Raw genomic sequence first — 19,923 nt, 5'->3', positions numbered from 1 at the left:
ATATTGACATTTTGGAAAATATTTATACATAATTTGATGTCTATTAACCATAGATACGCCCCTACGTTTGACTTTTTTCGATTTTTTTATTATTATAAAAATTAGGAGCGAAAACAGATTTAATACAATTATTTTGATGCTTCTAATTTCTGTAATAGTTAAATATTAGAAAAAAAAAGAAACGTAGGGGCATAGCTGTGGTTGATATACAACAAATTGTATCAAAATATTCTCAATGATGTTAATAATATCCAGAGAGGAAAATGAGGACTACGTTTGCATGAAATGATTTCGCGCGGGTTCTCCACTATCGTCTTATAACCTGTTATTTCATATGCCAAAAAAATAACGATTTGACAGATTAAGATGAAGCTGTCGTATGTGTTAGATTATAATAGTTAAATTTAGCCCTATGGTTAGGATAGCGTAGATAAATATATGTGGTAAATAGCCATGTTATACCTGAAATAATCAATGGTAGCCATGTTATACCTGAAATAATCAAAGTAAATAATTCGATTCTTTTTTTCATGTAGTGATTACTTGGTATGTACCTATATTTAAATTATAAGTTCCTAAAGTTCTAAATCGGTAGTAGGGCCACGGTAATGGTACCTAGTCATTGGTAAACGAGTATTCGCCTTGTACAAAACTTCGCTGGAAAACTTAGACCAGGTAAAAGCAAACTAAGGAAGATAGCGTTCAAAACTAGGGATGAACATCTCGTTTAAGTATTCAGACAATTCCTCTGGAATAGAAATTAATATAGAATCAGAGTAGATTTATATAGAGTAGTACATCTCCATTCGATGGAGTATTTAGGTAAATGAGACGTTAGCAATGGGCGAAGTGGAGACGAAAGCTGACGATACAACATGCGCGTATTGGGCTGAATTAGTGAGAACAAACAGTCGTTGTGACCAAAGTTAGCTATATATATATATATATATATATATATATATATATATATATATATATATATATATTCAAACGTATGAAATGTTACCGCCCAATGTCAAATCGTCCAAGCACAGGCGCAACGAATTATGTATTTTCGAGGTTTAAACCGCTTTGGTTGGTTCGAGACGCATTCAGTCGGCGCGAAGGATTACTGTCTATACTCCTTACGCTGTGTTAATATGGAACTTTGTCAACTAAGTCTGCTGGGAACCTGTCTGCGCACCGCAAAGCTGAAATCGCTTTACAAACTGAAAGTAATGAAAGTACGAAAATAATATTCTTCAACTCAAAGTACGAACTAAGAGCATCAAACTTTATAACAAGTGTCGAGGCACGACTGAACTGTAGATGAAACACTAGTAGGGTTGCGGCAGATAAAAAAGTTGCACTTTGTTAGGAACCTATAAAAAAGTCTGGGTACACTTTTTCATACAGTTTTGCACTAGATAAACACTTTGCAACGATATAGTATGTTCTTAAGAGCACATGAGCATTCAACGAGCGGCAAGGCATGTGCCTTTCTATTCAATACTAGTTGGATGAAACCCTGCCAAATACCAATTAGTATACTTACTTAGTTACTGCTGTGGCGCAGCGACCCGAAGTGGATCTTGGCCTCCGACACCAAAGATTTGCTTCTCTGTCCGTTTCTGAGATTTCTGTCCAGTCGACGGAGCAGAGTTCGCCTAGGGTTTTTTTGCACTTTATAACGAGTATCATTATAAAGTGCAGTTAAGTGCAAAAAGACCATATGTAACATAATGTCATTTAATATTTATGAGTCCTCTTGATTAAAAACATCGTGAGACGAACTTCGAAGAGGTTAGTATGCTTTTTGGTTTGGCAGGCGAAATGCCGATCAGTTTCGGAACAATAATGCAATTCATGCATGCTCTAACTTTTAAGATTAGGTTGCTGAACGGGTTATTTAAAATAACACTAAAACAACAGTAAGGTGAAGAGAGCTACAAGTTCTAAAAACATTAAAAAATATATTTACTGGCGTCGGTATTACCATCTCTTTGATAATTATTATCTCAGGGTAAATCATTTTGATTGGCTATTGAAATCCATCTTGACTTACACATACACATCCCTAAAACTAAAACCACTAAGTTACAGCAAGAGAAGAGCCAAGTTTTAATTAAAAGTGCTTTGTATTAGCTTTGCTGGGCACCGCTCAAAATATTAGATAAGCTTAACATATGAGAACAAACTCTCACAAAGCAGTTGTGAAAGTGAAAGTTTATGGACAACTAGAAATTTTGCTTGTAGTAAACACACCTATCTTGTTTCACTTATGGGAACTAAAGGTCGGAGCATACCAAAGCTCGGCAACAGACCAGCGCTGCAGAAGATAAATTCTTTGACTGTACACACCCAACACCAAGCGCGACATGCATTGGGTGCGGGACAGTCCCAACACCATCTTGAGAATGATGGCGGACAAACTGTCCAACCTCCACTGTGCAGGACTAGATTGCCCTACAAGTGCGATAAAATGGTAGCTGAAATTGATTACATCGTTTGGCTATATCTATTGTTCAACTTTCATGTGTTTATCTGGTGTTCATGTGTGTATGTATTGTATGTTGTATGTTTTGTATTTCTATGTGTGTAAATTATATTAATTTATGAGAAACGCACGAGGCGCCACGAGCAGGCCTCCAACCCTCGCCCACCTGGGGAAGCATACATCTGCCGCGTGTGTGGACGTGGGATTCTCTCTCATATAGGGCTATACATAGGGCGAACGCAAGTGTCGTTACCAGGATACTGCTTAAAACATCTCACACAGATGAAAAGGCCTCTTATGTAAATTATATAAAATAAACAATTTTGGAATTTCAAATTATTTATGCTATTTTTGCCATAGTTCAGCGCTGAGGCGTGCGGCTTCCAGAGCCTTCGTTTTTTACACCCTAACTCGTACTAAATGAGTATCACGGGACTTATTTACGAAATGCCATTTAATATGTTTTACTCATTGCTTATCGGTTAGGAAATTTGTGTACACTTGCGAATAAATTCAAAGTCTACGAGATAATTACATGTAAATACTGAAAATACAAGGTTGTTATTTACTAGGCATTAACATTTTAGTAACGCTTTCAATCACATAATTAAATTTTCTCTAAGGCGTCGAAAGTTATATTAGAGAAAGGTCGAGCCAAATTACTTATAGTCATAAAATATAATTACTATGCCTTTTGCTTAATTAATTTGAGCTTGGCGTATAAATTGTCTTTTCTAATCTGTTTAGTTTACAGATTACTTCCTACAAGATAGAACATGTTAGGCAACTAGTGCTCACCGCTCTTTAGCACCCCTATAAATGAAAAAACGTGACCACTTTTGAGCTTCATATCGGCACACTTTCGGCCCGATTCAAACTTTAAGATACATCAAAAACTCGCTAAAGATACGATATGTCAGTGTCAAAAGTCACGTTTTTGTTTAAACAAACGTATTTTTGACAGTTCGGCAGAATCGGGCAGTTTGTAAGGTTAGGTTAAGAATGTAATATATGAAAAGTTGTTTCCAGAAGATACGGTGGGAGATTACATTACAATATATGTGGCACGTTTAGCCAAAGCATTCCACTTTGTCGATATGGAGTTATTAGTAGTTCCTAGACCTTCATACAATAAAGCTATCTATTGGTAAAATAATGGAGTCTCTATGGGTTTTTTTTTGGTTGCATGAGTGAAAAAACGATATATGAGAAAACGATAGTTAAATAACAACACACTTTTACTACAAATAGTGGGACAAAAACAACACACTTTTACTTTAAAGTTATGAAGTGATTGACATAATTTTTTTACGCACATTAATTACACGACGATGCATTGTTTTTGTATAAGCAAACTAGTAAAAAGTGCTTATTCGTGTTGACAAGCCATTATTATATGTTCTATCTTGTTGAATTAATCTATACTCTTGTTAAATGTTGGGCCTAGTTTGAAGGCTAGACATCAAACAGAGGCTGTTTGCTAAACTCGCATAAATTTTCAAATACCATTATTGTTACCTGTTCAAAACAGTTTTAGGAGTAAAACTGTAAACAATTTAACTAAAGACATTTCAGAAGTGTGCCTAAAATATTTAATGATAATTAAGTTAGACAAATAATACTGATAAATAAATTTGGTGAAGGTCGATTAATTGCCGGTGAAGCTGTGTTAGAAAACTTTTTCGATTTGTATTTAAATGTATGACAGACAGACAGACGGGCAACAAAGTGATCCTATAAGGGTTCTGTTTTTTCCATTTAGGTGCGGAACCCTACTAACAGTTATAATGAATGTATCAATAAAATGAATGTTTGTCAAAACGAATGCGAAAAACACAGATGTTGTATAGCGTTTAAAAAGTAATGGCGTTATTAGGGTTAAAAAGGTAAAAAAGGAATCCTTATAGTGCGACTCTGTCCGTCCGTCCAACGCTAATGTACAACGCTAACTAATAGGAAGTGTATTTTTTTTATTTAATTTATATTAATTATGGAAATTGCCCAATATAAAGAGGGGGCAAAATTTCAAAGTCTAGTTACTAGGTCAAGTGGGATATCATTAGAAAGAGCTTAAAATGAACATTACAAAACAGTGAAAAAATATTGATTTAGGAAGGACAATGTGAAAAAATATCATTTCCCCTTATCTCCGAAGTTTACGAATGGAAAATTATGAAATGAAAACAGATAGCGCTGTACACAATTATGCTAATAGTATACTTATTTACTTCTGAGAGAACTAATTTAAAGTTTGTACGGAACCCTCGGTGCGCGAAGTAAACAACCTCGCACTTGACCGGTTTTTTTTTTCATAAACGCGTTACTGTCCTGAATTTAGCTATGAATCGTTTGTCTTTATCTGTCATTTTGATTTATGTATTTGTAAGAACGGGATAAAACATAATTTAAATAAATCAGGCCCGTAAACTTTTATAAAGAAGGGGGTTACTCTTTACTTACTTTAATATACAAAGATACTTACTTTTAAATCAACACTGTTGCTGCACACGTCAACCCCTTCGAACGTCATCGTGCAGCCAACTTGGCACCTCGTGTCCCAGATCTGTAAAAATAAATCAGGAGAGGTCACAGTGCTCATAAGTATCTGAACAAGTGAACACGTATCCATTGCAAAGCAAACAACAATAATGTAAATTGGTCAAATTGAATAATTTTGTGTCTTCAATCAAGTACTCATTTTGTTGCCTTTTCGTATGTTTACTTTGCGATTACTTTCGAGGTACAAAACATTACTATCACCAGGGCCTATTTCGCAAAGTATTCGATAGCTAAATAACAACTTATATTAACTGCCAGATAAAACTACCTTCAGTTGTAAAGGTACCTATTTATCTACCAGTTAAGCTTATTTGACGATTGTGAAACGCCAACGACGACTTTATTCGTCAGATAAATAGCAGAAGCTTATTCAGGACTTAACTTGGACGATTTGGACATTGTGAAACAGGTCCTTAATATTACATAGATACATACCCCCTTATTCATAAACGTGTACTAAAGTTACGATGCCGCTAAACATCGTTTGTCCCTTTCCATCATACCAATACGTCGGAAAGGGACAAACGATTATGCCTTTGATGTCGACTACGAAAATAATAAGCATTTTGGTAAGAAAACTGATGTGTGGAGTGAGCACTCTATGCTTACTTATTTCTCTATGATATAGGGACCGTGCGCGTTGGAGGGTCTGCCATCTTGTGGCCTGAATCGGAACCATAAACATGCACATTTACACGTCACGTAGGTATAGTAGGTTCTGCCATCTTGTGGGCTACATCGGAACAATAAACATCACATTTACGCCTCGCGCCAAAAATCTGACGGCTCCTGTGCTGCCTCCTACAGTTCATGCACGCTCCCTATACGTGCCGTATCAGCCCGATTCGAAGAATGATTAAGACACGTTTACGATCTTGGAAAGCTCTTTAAAGGATCGATAGCTAAATGATATGTCAAAATTGGCGTTTATTTCGATTCCGCTAGTTAAGAAAACAGATGTATGGAGTGAGCACTCCATGCTTATTTATCTATGTTTATATAATTATATTCCGTCGCTGCTCTTAAGGTGGTTCGATTTTCATACAAAAAACAATCGCTATTTATTAATTAATTACACAATATTATTACATAAATAGTTCCGCATCTATCTACTTTCGAATATTCATTTGCGCTAAATTAATAGAAAAACTTTGTTTCATACAGAAATCATGCAATAATCAACGTTATATTTTTATAAATTTTACTCATGTGTGTGTGACAAATGTCGTGTACAAATACATTGCGGCGTTGCCACTCCATGCTTCGGACGGCCATCGGCGCGACGTTGCGATGTTTGGCGCGTTTTTAGCTGACTCTGTCGACACTGACACTCAGTGTGACCAGGCGTACAATAATTGTCGTACATGTACGATAATTTGGGTTATTTGGGCCCCAGTATGACGTAATGTTCCAAAGAGCATTATCGTACACTAAAGTACTATAATTTCAGCCCTTGGATGATGCCACCTTAAAAGTCTAGTAATTTGAAGCAAAATATGACACTTTCTCTCAGAAATAGGCTAAAATTAGTATCTTTTGGGTGTTCGGCTCCTTGGTGTAAGTTAAAATGGTCACAATTTCCTGTATACCGTTTGAGTCTATCCCAAAAATACACAAACATAAACAGATTTTTTGCGCAATTTAGACGAAAATTGTCTTTTTTTTATTATTAATTGGAAATTTAAGCTTATTTTGCTAGACATTTTTAGGGGCTGCCTTTTTGATTGGCGTACGATATTTTTTTCAACGGTACAATAATTCTGACACTCAAGTACGATAATTCTCTTCCGCTCACCTGGCAACACTGCTGAAACTTGACAGGGCCTGGGGGCCTACCGCGAAAACCGAAATTCGCAAATTGCGGGGATCTTTCTCTTTTACTCTCACTAAGACGTAATTAGAGTGACAGAGAAAAATGCCCGAAATTGACGAATTTCGATTTTCCCGGTAGCCGCCCTGGTGCTTGAGGTACTTGATAGAAAACAACGCTGCCGCATGTTCTGAATTGTGATTTTATGTGTTTTTGGATTGAAAATGATAGCAACGTCTAAATCAAGTTACAAAAATCATCGATATTCTGGTCCGCGAAAAACCAGGAAAAGTGTAACTGTAATTGGAGTCTACAAAAATGACCAATTCATAGAAAATCTTCTTCCTCGCGTTGTCCCGGCATTTTACCACGGCTCATGGGAGCCTGGGGTCCGCTTGACAACTAATCCCAAGATTTGGCGTAGGCACTAGTTTTTACGAAAGCGACTGCCATCTGACCTTTCAACCCAGAGGGTAAACTAGGCCTTGTTAAGATTAGTCCGGTTTCCTCACGATGTTTTCCTTCACCGAAAAGCGACCAATTCATAGAAAATATGACCTAGAAACTAGTTCACTTTTATAAAACTCAATTTTGCCCGAGATTGTACTTAGGAGAATACCTAAGGGAGCTAAGTGTATTGATCTTGAATAATTAATAGTTGGCTAATACATATATGACTCCAACATGATATGGACATTTACATCATAACCAAGGGTCGGACAAAAAGTGCGCATGACGTCAAACCACTTATAGGATGATTTCAAATACATAGTATTTTTGATTTTCATAAACAATTATCACTTATCATTTATCAACCTCTTTATTAAACGATATCGCCACTTGAAATGAGTAAGTACGTTTTTGACTGACACATTGTCAATCAGATGAACAATAAATTGACTTCGTTACTGTTTAGCTATTGTATCTTCACGATTATATTTAGCTAAAATTTATATTTACTAATGTATAAGAAAACGCTCTAAAATGTCATGTCTTCTTTACTCGAATATTGTGGCAATTTTCCGTTTTTGGAGGAACGTGACAAACACGTATACTGATAATCTTACCTACTGTTCCCACTTTTGACTATTAAACCTATTTATCTGAGGATCCCACAGACTTGTTCTAACTAATTTCAAATAATTATACCTTATGGTAACAAGTTTCGTGAAATTTATTTTATTCACTACATCACCCTACCACCTGTATTATTAATTCCATGGATTTATTTACGTTTATTTTGTTACTTCATTAATACTACTTTGTTACTACATGTCACACGGAAGTTTAAATACAAACTCAAACATCATCCTGTGTGCAAGATTACGTCATTTTTACGTCATCCGCACTTTTTGTCCGACCCCTGATCATAACTATTATACCTAGTTGGTTACTAAGTTCTGTTACTCGATTTCTTTCTTTCTTCCTAGCGTTGTCCCAGCATATTGCCACGGCTCAATGGAGCTTGGGGTCCGCTTTGACAACTAATCCCAAGATTTGGCGTAGGCACTAGTTTTTACGAAAGCGACTGCCATCTGACCTTCCAACCCAGAGGGTAAACTAGGCCTTGTTAGGATTAGTCCGGTTTCCTCACGATGTTTTCCTTCACCGAAAAGCGACCAATTCATAGAAAATATGACCTAGAAACTAGTTCACTTTTATAAAACTCAATTTTGCCCGAGATTGTACTTAGGCGAATACCTAAGGGAGCTAAGTGTATTGATCTTGAATAATTAATAGTTGGCTAATACATATATGACTCCAACATGATATGGACATTTACATCATAACTATTATACCTAGTTGGTTACTAAGTTCTGTTACTCGATTTCTTTCTTTCTTCCTAGCGTTGTCCCAGCATATTGCCACGGCTCAATGGAGCTTGGGGTCCGCTTTGACAAATAATCCCAAGATTTGGCGTAGGCACTAGTTTTTACGAAAGCCACTGCCATCTGACCTTCCAACCCAGAGGGTAAAACTAAGCCTTGTTGGGATTAGTCCAGTTTCCTCACGATGTTTTCCTTCACCGAAAAGCGACTGGTAAATATCAAATGATATCTGTTCTGAAGTTCTGATACTCGATTTGCAACCTCTTTATTTCCGTTAAAACAAATGCTACCGAAAATATAAAAAATGACATAATGTGGTGGATTTGTGAGCTATATATAATTATATACCACACATAACGCTTATCTCGTCGTATCTATAATGAATTGGGGCCTAAAATAGAATCGTATTCCAATTTTTTAAAACGCTTGTACTACTTTCTATATTAACTAAAAATTGCCTTAAAATTCAGCTTTTATACTAAAAACGGCTTTAAATGTGTTAAATTACCAAAATATATTTTGACAGATGCTTTCGCGCCCAAAACGCTCTTTGAAAATTGTGTGACGTCACAGTTTATGGTTTGACACATAACTACATACACACGTAGAAGATACGAACTGTCAACTGATATTTGTCATTTGTTGTTAATCGCCTGTCAACAGTGTCAATCCGAGAGTTGTGACGTCATCAGAATCTTCAATGACGTTTCGAGTTTGGTCACGTGACGGGTGCCAAAAGATATTTTAAATTCAATATTTACAAAAATATGGTCATTACAGGTCCCCTAAAAGTAGTTTAACATGTTCTTATAATCCAAAAGAATTTATTGGGATACAATTATGCCCTAAGATTTGTAGATGGAAACAACCCTATTGCGTTGCACAAATGTGGGCACCCGCCAAACATGATTTTGGGTGTGTCATACTCAGAGCTAACACAGATTCATTTCTGTGAAAAAGGTGTGAAAACCGGAAACTGGAAACCGTTCTCGAACCAATAGTGAAGCCCTTAAGCCACACCCTATTTCAAAACCAGCCATGGATCTTTGAACAGGACTCAGCTCCTGCACATAAGGCAAAAACAACTCAAGCCTGGTTTCGAAGGAACAAAATTGACTTTATTGCCCACGAAGACTGGCCGTCCTCCAGCCCGGACCTTAACCCCCTGGATTATGCCATATAGCAGGTTATTGTGGAGAAAGCCTGTGCTAAACCCCACACAAATCTTAACTCCCTCAAGCGGGCCATAGTTAAGACAGTGACGGAATTATACATGACAATCGTGCGTGCCGCTATTGATGACTGGCCTCGTCGTTTGAGGGCCTGTGTCAAAGCCAGAGGAGGCGATTTTGAATGATATTGTCATATGTAATTCCTGATTTTGTGTACTTCATTTTAATATATACTTTATTAAACTTTCGTTGGTATATTTTATGTAGAGAAAGATTATTGCAGTAACAGAATTTAATAACCAACTAGGTAGAAAACAATGCAATACATAAACACATAAATTGGATATGATGTGAACCGTTGAATGAAATTGTCAATAAATAAAATAAATCAATAATTTTCTATCTCTAGGCATTGTGTGAAACTTCTAGTTGTGTCAAAATATCGGGAAATCAATAATATAAACAAACATGGTAAATATCTCATTTCTTTTTATAATGGTTATAAATAGAAGGCCATGCAATTTTGTAATTCACTGTAATTTAATTAAATGTATCGTAAAAAAATGTTTTAATTCTACTGTAAAATAGTACCTACTTTTTTAAAGGCTGGGCAGTAAGGGATTGCTTTAATTTTAGAACAAAACAGCGTTTTTTTTTGAAAAAAATACCGGAAAATCTGACTTACAAATTTGGACTTTCTTCATCAACAACACAATCTTCTCCACCCTAGCATTAAAAAAAGATATCCTAAAATATCCATACCATTACGTCACATTTTAGTGTGAAAGAAATTTCAATGTAAAACTAAAATTACAATACAAATTTTCGGGTTTTTTTAGCACGAGGATTGATTATGCTAGTGATTCTGAGTTGGAAGAACCCAAAAATATCATGATGTGTGAGAGTCAGATTTTTAATATTTTTATGGAAAACGCTCATATTTCTCATAAAATAATTTATTAATAATAGGTACTTGATAATACTGATAACAAAAAAAAATTAATGAGTCTCGAACCCACATCCTCTTGCATGTATTTCCACGTACATACCGCAACGCTATTGAAGCCTACTCACGCTGTGCCAAATTGTCAACTACAAGGATTCCAGTAAGACTGTTTGAATGTGTGAGTGATACTTAGAAATAGAGTCAAGAAACATTCTGTCGACATTAAGGGGTAGTTTTTGTATAATGAAGTGTTCAATGTTTGTTGTAATAGTTCAATATTTATTTAAAGAGTGCGCTAAACATAATTTACAGTATAGAAATACCAAGACTACTCCACAAAAAAATTAAAACTCAAAATTTACAATTGTGGCGCCATCTAGAGAGGTTTAAGCTTTGGGTAACCTAGTCGAACCACCAAGTGTACTCCGTATTCAACACCTACATACACATGTTACTCCAAAGCATCGCGGGCATCCAGTGTATTTCACAACGCCAAACACAAACGGGATACACTTCTTTGTAGTACAGGCGCAAAACGGTGAAAAGAGCGCTTAATAAATAATTTGAACAGTTAACCACCGCCGAGTGGAATATTTTAATCTCGGCAGGGATCCTTTGAGCCGACAGATGACCTAGGGTTGTCCAACTTGTGAAAATAATCGTCATTGCATTATGAAGTTAAAATTTCATCAATAGTGATGGACAGTTTCTAAAACATGTTTCCTTCACCGTGAAATATTTTGTCCAAAATACATCCCTTGAAAATGCCACAACGTTATAATTTCTTGTTAAATTACTTCTAATATTAGTTGGTGCTTCAATAGTTTATGATTTAACCACAACCTGCTTTACCGATATTATTTTCAACGTTGATTTCGTTTTTTTTTTATACTACGTCGGTGGCAAACAAGCATACGAACCCCCGCCCCCCTGATGGTTGGTCGTTATGAACATCGGATTATTAAAACAGAGAGTGAATAAGTAATACAATCTGCATAAGCTAAATTAAATATACTGAACTAGCTAAACTAAACTTAATATAATATAACAATTAGATTTAGGCCTCGAGTGAGCAGCCGAAGTAGAGTACCTATCATTTACAAAGACATGTAAAATGTGAATTTTCTGCTAATTTATGAAAATTGACAGTTACATTTATAAAACTGACACATATCACGCCTGCTCCCCATAGCCAACGTGTCGATCGTTAACGCTCCGTAGTGTAACGTTAGTCATCTCTCTCTATCACTCTTCCGCAGTAGTGCGACAGTTACAGTTGTGTTTTGTTCCCTACGGAGCGTTAACGATTGGCATATTGGCTACGCGGGCAGATCTCTCAGTAGCAAGCTAGAGCTACGAAACTTCAATAAAATTTTGTGGACAGTTACGGTGAAAGACGATTTGGTTCAACCGACCGGCGACCCTTAGACTAACTATTTAGTTTACATAAAACTTCCTAGATCCAGAAAAATCATAAAAACAGCCCTAGCTCACCACAAAACAACCATAGGTCATTGCCTCCTCAGCCCTAGGTCCGCCATGTTTTATTCAAAGCGCGTTTACAAGTTACAAGTTTAGTGGTTGCTTTTGTACCGTTTGTCACCGACTCACAGGTGATATTGCAGGGGAATGAAGACAGCTTAGGGGAATGCAGCATGCTAAATGTCCTCACATAGAATAGAATAGTAAGGTATAGAAGAATATCTTGAACAAAGCCTATATTTTACTGCTGTGTCATTCTTCTCTGACCCACAGCGTGTTGTCTTTCGGGCTTAAAAAGGTTGTAGACTAGAGGATGTAGAGAAAACGACACAGTTGACTGATGGTCTGGTCAAGATCATAAGGAATCTTAAGGTGGGACTATCATCGGTCCTTGTGGAGATCCTTGGGGAGTTGTATGTCCAAAGTGGATATCTTTGGGTTAAAAATGGTGATTGTCAATAATCAGTATTGTTTCATTGCTCATGATATTATGAGCAGTATTATACCCAACTATTTATAGCAAATGACAAACTCGCTGGGAAGCATGTAGTCTATATAGAAGTGTTTAAAAGGGCTATTCTAATTCTAATACACGAGCGAGAATTCTATTTATATACAACGTCTTTATGAGAACATTGGCACAAATTATTTTTCCGAGCGTAAATTTGAGTGAGGTATTATCATAAATCCAATATTGAAGTTTAAAGGTGAGTGCGCAGAAGTCGACATATTTCACCTTGCCATTTCCTCCTTTGCCTCGCGTCATGACTGTCACGTGTACATGTAGGTATATTAAGGCTGCGTGCAGATAGGGTTTTTAGGGTTCCGTAGTCAACTAGGAACACTTATAGTTTCGCCATGTCCGTCTGTTTCTCTGTCTGTCCGAGGCCTTGCTCCGTGGTCGTTAGTGCTAGAAAGCTGAAATTCGGCATGGATATATAAATCAATAAAGCCGACAAAGTCGTACAATAAAGTCTAAAAATTTAATTTTTTTTGAGGGTACCTCCCCTACACGTAAAGTGGGGGTGAATTTTTTTTTTGTGTGGGGTATCGTTGGAAAGGTCTTTCAAAACTAATAGGGGTCTTCAACAAATATTTTTTGATAAAGTGAACTTATTCGGAGATAATCGCTCCGAAAGAAAAAAAAATGTGTCTCCCCCCTCTAACTTTTGAACCATAGGTCCAAAAAATATGAAAAAAATCGTGGAAGTAGAGCTTAAGAAAGACATTAAATGAAAACTATAGCGGACATGATCAGTTAAGCTGTTTTTGAGTTATCGCAAAAAGTTTCCCCTTCATAGTAACAAGACTTACTTTAATTAGGTACTGTTATGCAAATTTGCCTATTTGTTTAACTCGCGTGAAAGGTACCGTTTCATCCCTTGGTTAACAATTTACCATAGTTTAAGCTCCAGTTTAGCTTATTGTGACGGAAGAGTAACTACGGAACCCTACACTGAGCGTGGCCCGACATGCTCTTGGCCGGTTTTTATTTTATCATAGCCTGGCTGCAAAAATAACGGAATAGCATTTGTCTGTAAAGCATTTTACTCGGCATTTGCATGATGGATTTACATAATTGGAACTATTAGAAGGCACAATTACAGGACCGTTTACCGCATTTTAAAGGATCTGAAAGTATTTTTGTCCCACACACATAATGTGTGTGCATGTTTTATATGCCGCCCATCATACTTATTCGCCTAGCAAATGTCAGAAAAGGACATAGTGAGACTTTTAGCTTTTAGGGTTGGCAACGCGCATGTAACTCCTCTGGAGTTGCAGGCGAACATAGGCTACGGAGACTGCTTATCATCAGGCGGGCCGTATGCTTATTTGCCACCGACGTAGTATATAAAAAAAAACTTATTGATAATCGCAAGGCTGAAATTGACCGACATTCAATTTAAATTGAATGAATTGTGTAGTAAAGTTAAAATATGTACAATATGTATATATAATATGTATAGGTATGTACCTAGTATGTATAATTTGTTTTATATTAAAAAGCGGCCAAGTGCGAGTCGGACTCGCCCATGAAGGGTTCCGTACCATTTATGACGTATTAAAAAAACCACTTACTAGATCTCGTTCAAACCAATTTTCGGTAGAAGTTTGCATGGTAATGTATATCATATATTTTTTTTGATTTTTCATTCTGTTATTTTAGAAGTTACAGGGGGGGGACACACACATTTTTTCACTTTGGAAGTGTCTCTCGCGCAAACTATTCAGTTTAGAAAAAAAATGATAGTAGGAACCTAAATATCATTTTTGAAGACCTATCCATAGATACCCCACGCGTATGGGTTTGATGAAAAAAAAAATTTTTTTTTTAAATTTTATGACGTATTAAAAAAAAAACTACTTACTAGATCTCGTTCAAACCAATTTTCGGTGGAAGTTTGCATGGTAATGTATATCATATATTTTTTTTTAGATTTTTCATTCTTTTATTTTAGAAGTTACAGGGGGGGGACACAATTTTTTTCACTTTGGAAGTGTCTCTCGCGCAAACTATTCAGTTTAGAAAAAAAAATATATTAGAAACCTAAATATCATTTTTGAAGACCTATCCATAGATACCCCACACGTATGGGTTTGATGAAAAAATATTTTACAGTACATATGGGGCTACTTTATAGCACTAGTGCGAGAAGTAGCATATTACGTTACTGTGTCGAACATTTAAAGGGCCATATGTACTGTAAAACGTTGTACGATACATGTGCGAATAGGTAATTCGCAACTCGTGCCGATTTAAAACACTCCCTTCGGTCGTGTTTTAATTTATCGCCACTCGTTTCGAATTTCCTATTTTTCGCACTTGTATCGTAATGTACTATTACAGTACATATGGGGCTACTTTATAGCACTAGTGCAAGAAGTAGCATATTATGTTACTGTGTCGAACATTTAAAGGGCCATATGTACTGTAAAACGTTGTACGATACATGTGCGAATAGGTAATTCGCAACTCGTGTCGATTTAAAACACTCCCTTCGGTCGTGTTTTAATTTATCGCCACTCGTTTCGAATTTCCTATTTTTCGCACTTGTATCGTAATGTACTATTTTGAGTTTCAGTTCTAAGTATGGGAAACCCCCAAAATTTATTGTTTTTTTTCTATTTTTGTGTAAACATCCTAATGCGGTTCATAGAATAGATCTACTTACCAAGTTTGAACCGTATAGCTCTTATAGTTTCGGAAAAAAGTGGCGGGGACATAATCGGACAGACAGACGGACATGACGAATCTATAAGGGTTCCGTTTTTTGCCATTTGGCTACGGAACCCTAAAAAGCGAGTATGGTTAGAATGTTCCCACCTAAATACACCTTTATGTTTTGTTTCGTGCTAAAACAACCGCTGCTACGAAGGCTCGTTCCGAAATGTACATTTTTATTTCCTTTTTTTCGGCTGTTTAAATTTGCAAAAGGTTTCAAAAGGTTAAGCGGCACAGTTTAATATCTCCGCAACAAAATAACATTCCTGGTATTTAAGTACACTTTTAATTTATAAAAGGCTTTGTACACTTTGCGGGTAAATTAATAAAGGGGATTTCGTTTAACGTAGTTTTTATAATGGCCGTTAAACTGGTTTTGTTCTTTGTACAATTTTAGTGTGAAGTTGTTCTAGATAATGGAAAATACTTTGAAAATATAACAATTGGATAGTCAAAGGCATACCTAAGTAGGTAGGTAACTCGTTATAACAATACGGGTATTATGGAATAAGATCTATAAAAAACTCATTATTATTACAGTTGTGTCGGGGAACCCAGCCGTTGGTTTTAACGTCGGCAACTAAATCATGTTACACATTTTTATATGTGCGTATTAACGTAGGACTGACGTTCCATGATTGGCCAACCTTTTCGACAAAGCGCAGAAAAAACCCCAAACGTCGCTTTTGATTCTGAAGCACTATAATTATGTAAGGTCAGCCCGCGGACGTCCTGTAGGTACACTTATGGCGACTGATCGTCAAGAGTGAATGCAAACTGTTGAACCGAGTGAGGCCAAAATCGTCAAGGAATTAGAATTAGAATTGACCTTCCACACCTCCAATCTAACCCGAGGGCTATGAAACGCAAGCTGCTCCAAACAAGGGTTTTTGACTCTCTGTCATACATTAATTTATTTTAACCAATATATGGCAGGCATCGTTAGTAAAATGCAGTAAAAAATAAAAGCCTCGTGTACAACACCATCATCAAGCCGGTCCTCACATGGTGGCGAAATATGGCTAGTGACCTAGAGATATGTCCTTGTCCAAACCAGAAATGTGACAGAAATGAAGATGCTGAGGTGGATGGCCTCTCCAGGATTGATATAGAGTTCGAAACGAACACACCCGTGGTAGCCTTAGAGTAAGAGACGTCGCCGATAAACTCCAAGAAAGTCGGCTGAGGGAGTTTGGGCTTGTCATATGCCGCCTGAACACGTAGGTAATAGAGTCCAGCTTTGCTTAGTCAGGTCCAAATCGGAGGACCAAACCAACGCATCGATGGCGCAATGTCAACGCCAAACATTTAAACGCCTGTGGGTTAGCTGAAGACGATGTCCGGGATAGAGCGAAGTGGAAGAAAAAAGAAGGAAGGCGGACCCCGTTACAGTACGGGACAAACGCTAGGAGGATCATCATAATATGGCGGTCGGCGTCAGGGTCGAGCACGCTCGTAACGTGCGTTCCGTGGCCCTCAGGTATGGTGCCTTAGTTGTACTTAATAATAATAAGCAGTATTTCAAATCACCCTGACTGTCTTATCCCACGCCGCACTTCCGAAGACAAACGGCCTGTCGTCGTGGCACTTGATGGCGCACACCTGTCCAAAGTGCATGCGTTGCAGTTTCTTTGGGATGAACTGGAGACGCAGCTTGTGAACTTTGTATGTAAGGATTGCCTGAAAATCAGTAAAATAGCGTTATTATACAAGGGGATAAAGAGGTAAGTAATTATCTTTACATGATAATATTGGGACCGTGCGAAGTGCATGGTGGGGGTAAGTAAAGCGATCCCAGCGTTAAAATTTTAACTAACTGCGGATAGCGTCTTTAACATTTCGTACAATTATATGACTCGAAATGAAACTTTGATTTACGATTACTCCTGAAATATTTATTTAAATTGAATGGTGTAAGGGACCATTGTAATCTGTATGAAATGCTTAATATGACTAACGTATTTATTTTGATAATTGTTAATAATGTATCCATGTAAATAGCTTTGCAAATGCCACATATTACGTGATATTTTTCTAGAAGTTAAGAATGGATATAGTAAGTTATCCTTAAAAGATAGACATTTAACATCGCGGACTTTTTTGTAGACCTATGAATGAGAAACAACCCCACCATACATTGTGTTGTTATAGCTCAAACGGATTAGGCAGCGTTTTCGATTAAAGCTCCTAGCCAGCGTGATTTTTTTCCGACAACATCGTTATATTTCAAACAATTTACACAAAACCTTAACAAGTTATATACTTAAGCCTTCCTCAAGAATCACTCTATTGATAGATGAAAGTCGTATGAAAATCCGTTCAGTAGTTTTTAGTTTTGGAGTAGTTTTATAAGATGTAGTGAATTGACGTTTTCCCCTAGACTTGCGGACACTAAGTTGCGTGACAGTCGTGCACGCTCCCAATATGGTACTACTTTAACGCACTAGTGCGATAATTAGCTCATTACGTTACTATGTCGAAAATTTAAAGGGCCATATGTACTGTAAATGTTGTACGATACATGTGCGAATAGGCAATTGGCAACTCGTGTCGATTTAAATCACGACCGAAGGGAGTACCCTTTCCTCTTAACATTATTTATTCATTACTAATGCCTTTTTCAGAAACAGAACCTCAATTACCGATCATCAAATTAAGCCTAAAAAGACAAGCTGTTCTTATCTATTTTATTCAGACATATCAATATCACTATCATGGCATTGAACTATACCGGTCCCATGATCATAATTAGAGGGGCTCTGAAAATAGGTTACCTACCTACGCCTAATATTCGCAAAGTAATATAGTTAGTAAGTAAATAGTACATATCTATAAAGGCACTAATAAATAGGTCACAATGTCGCCGGTATAATATGTAGGTACATACGTTCAAATGTGTGTCGTGTGTCTGTAATAATAACCATTAAGTGGTCTCAAAATCCACTTGAATTCGGAGTTGAGGGTACTTGAATGGTAAGTTTAAATGAACCCCTATCAATATATTAGCAAAATTCAGAGGACTTGAGAATTTATGTAGGTATCTAAATTGTCAAGCTACTTTAGACTATAAAGCCGAGTCAATAAAGATGTTTTCTTAAAAATCTTTAAGAGCGATTGGCGACACTTACATTTTTAAGGGATTCTTTAAACGTATTCCTTGACCAGTGACCCAGTTTTTAAAGGATTAAAGGCGGCTCTCAAGGATACCGTAAAACCGTTGTAATGTTGAATTTACGACTAAAGCCATAAACTGAGATTAAGCCGAACGGTTTATTGGGGGCTACGTTTTACGCACACTCGTAACAAGTGGTCGGGATATAAATTAGATTATTTGAAAATTCTCGTGGGCAATAAAAAGGCTAATTTTCACGGTATTATAAATAAAATGTAAGGTGTAAACCTGATAAAAATTTCGTTCGGAGAAAGTTACAACGTTCTACTTTTTACTGCAGATTTTTGCGATTTCAAAGAATGTTGAAATTTGAATATTCTTAATACGTTTTAACTTACACTAGCTACCTACTAAAACATGATAAATAACAAATAGGCCTCAATATTAGACCCTTGACTTTTTTTTTATTCATCACCGTATGCAAACATGTTACCGTCCCTGCCCTTTTACATAATGACAACTTTTTTACTTTATAACAAATATGCACCGTGTTTTTATTCCGTTAATTTCAAGGGTGCATTCCTAAGCTTAAATTAAGTAACTTTCTCAAAGACAGAAAGACACCGGTATTCTAATTAACTACATTTCGGAGATAATGAATAATTTATTTTTATCTTATAAGGCCCCTACGAGCGTGTACACTTGCCTTAGGGCCTGTTTACATATTGATTCGTGTTTAGTACGAGTTAATACATTTGCTACTAAACTTACGTACTATCTATGACGATCGATGTTTGAAATGTCATTGATATGTCATAGTTTTCAATTGTTTGGTTGAGTTAACAACAACGCTATCTGCAACATTTAATAACTTTTTATAAAAATATATATATATATATATTTTTTTAAATTACCCGTGACACGTACTTACTCATGCCCCGAAGTTAACGGAATTCAATAAAAACACGGGGTATATAAAAATAAATAAAATATTTTTTCCTTGGTTCCAATGTATCGTTATTGCGGCATTAAAATGTGCTTTACTTATATTGATATACAATTTTAAAAAAATACATAATTTTCAAATATAGAAAATAAGGTCCTTGCTTCTGGGGACAAAAAAAATCTGCAGTAAAAAGTAGAATGACCAAAAGTTGCCAAGTCAGCAAGCATGGATAGCAAGAAAACAAAATTCACATAAATATAGGTACGAAGCAGTACGGTGTCATGTACATTAGCTGTCAAATACAAAACTCTGATTGGTCGTTCTAGTAGACGTAGGTACCTAAGCAAAAGTAAATTGTATGAAAT

The 19,923-nt window shown here is 36.5% G+C and overlaps 1 protein-coding gene across 1 annotated transcript in view; it reads right to left on the bottom strand.

Annotated features, from left to right (window-relative positions):
• Positions 1 to 19,923, bottom strand: part of LOC133521229 (uncharacterized) — a 39,278-nt gene that overhangs the window by 14,841 nt on the left and 4,514 nt on the right. The window contains exons 5-6 of the mRNA XM_061856074.1: positions 17,031 to 17,180; positions 4,959 to 5,039 (exon numbers count right to left, since the gene is read on the bottom strand). Coding sequence (XP_061712058.1) covers positions 4,959 to 5,039; positions 17,031 to 17,180 — 231 coding nt within the window. The remainder of the gene's footprint in view (positions 1 to 4,958; positions 5,040 to 17,030; positions 17,181 to 19,923) is intronic.

The sequence above is a fragment of the Cydia pomonella genome, chromosome 9, assembly GCF_033807575.1.
Source record: "Cydia pomonella isolate Wapato2018A chromosome 9, ilCydPomo1, whole genome shotgun sequence".
NCBI classification, from domain to species: domain Eukaryota; kingdom Metazoa; phylum Arthropoda; class Insecta; order Lepidoptera; family Tortricidae; genus Cydia; species Cydia pomonella.
Note: the sequence above shows the minus strand (reverse complement) of the source record. Positions and strands in the feature narration are given on the sequence as shown.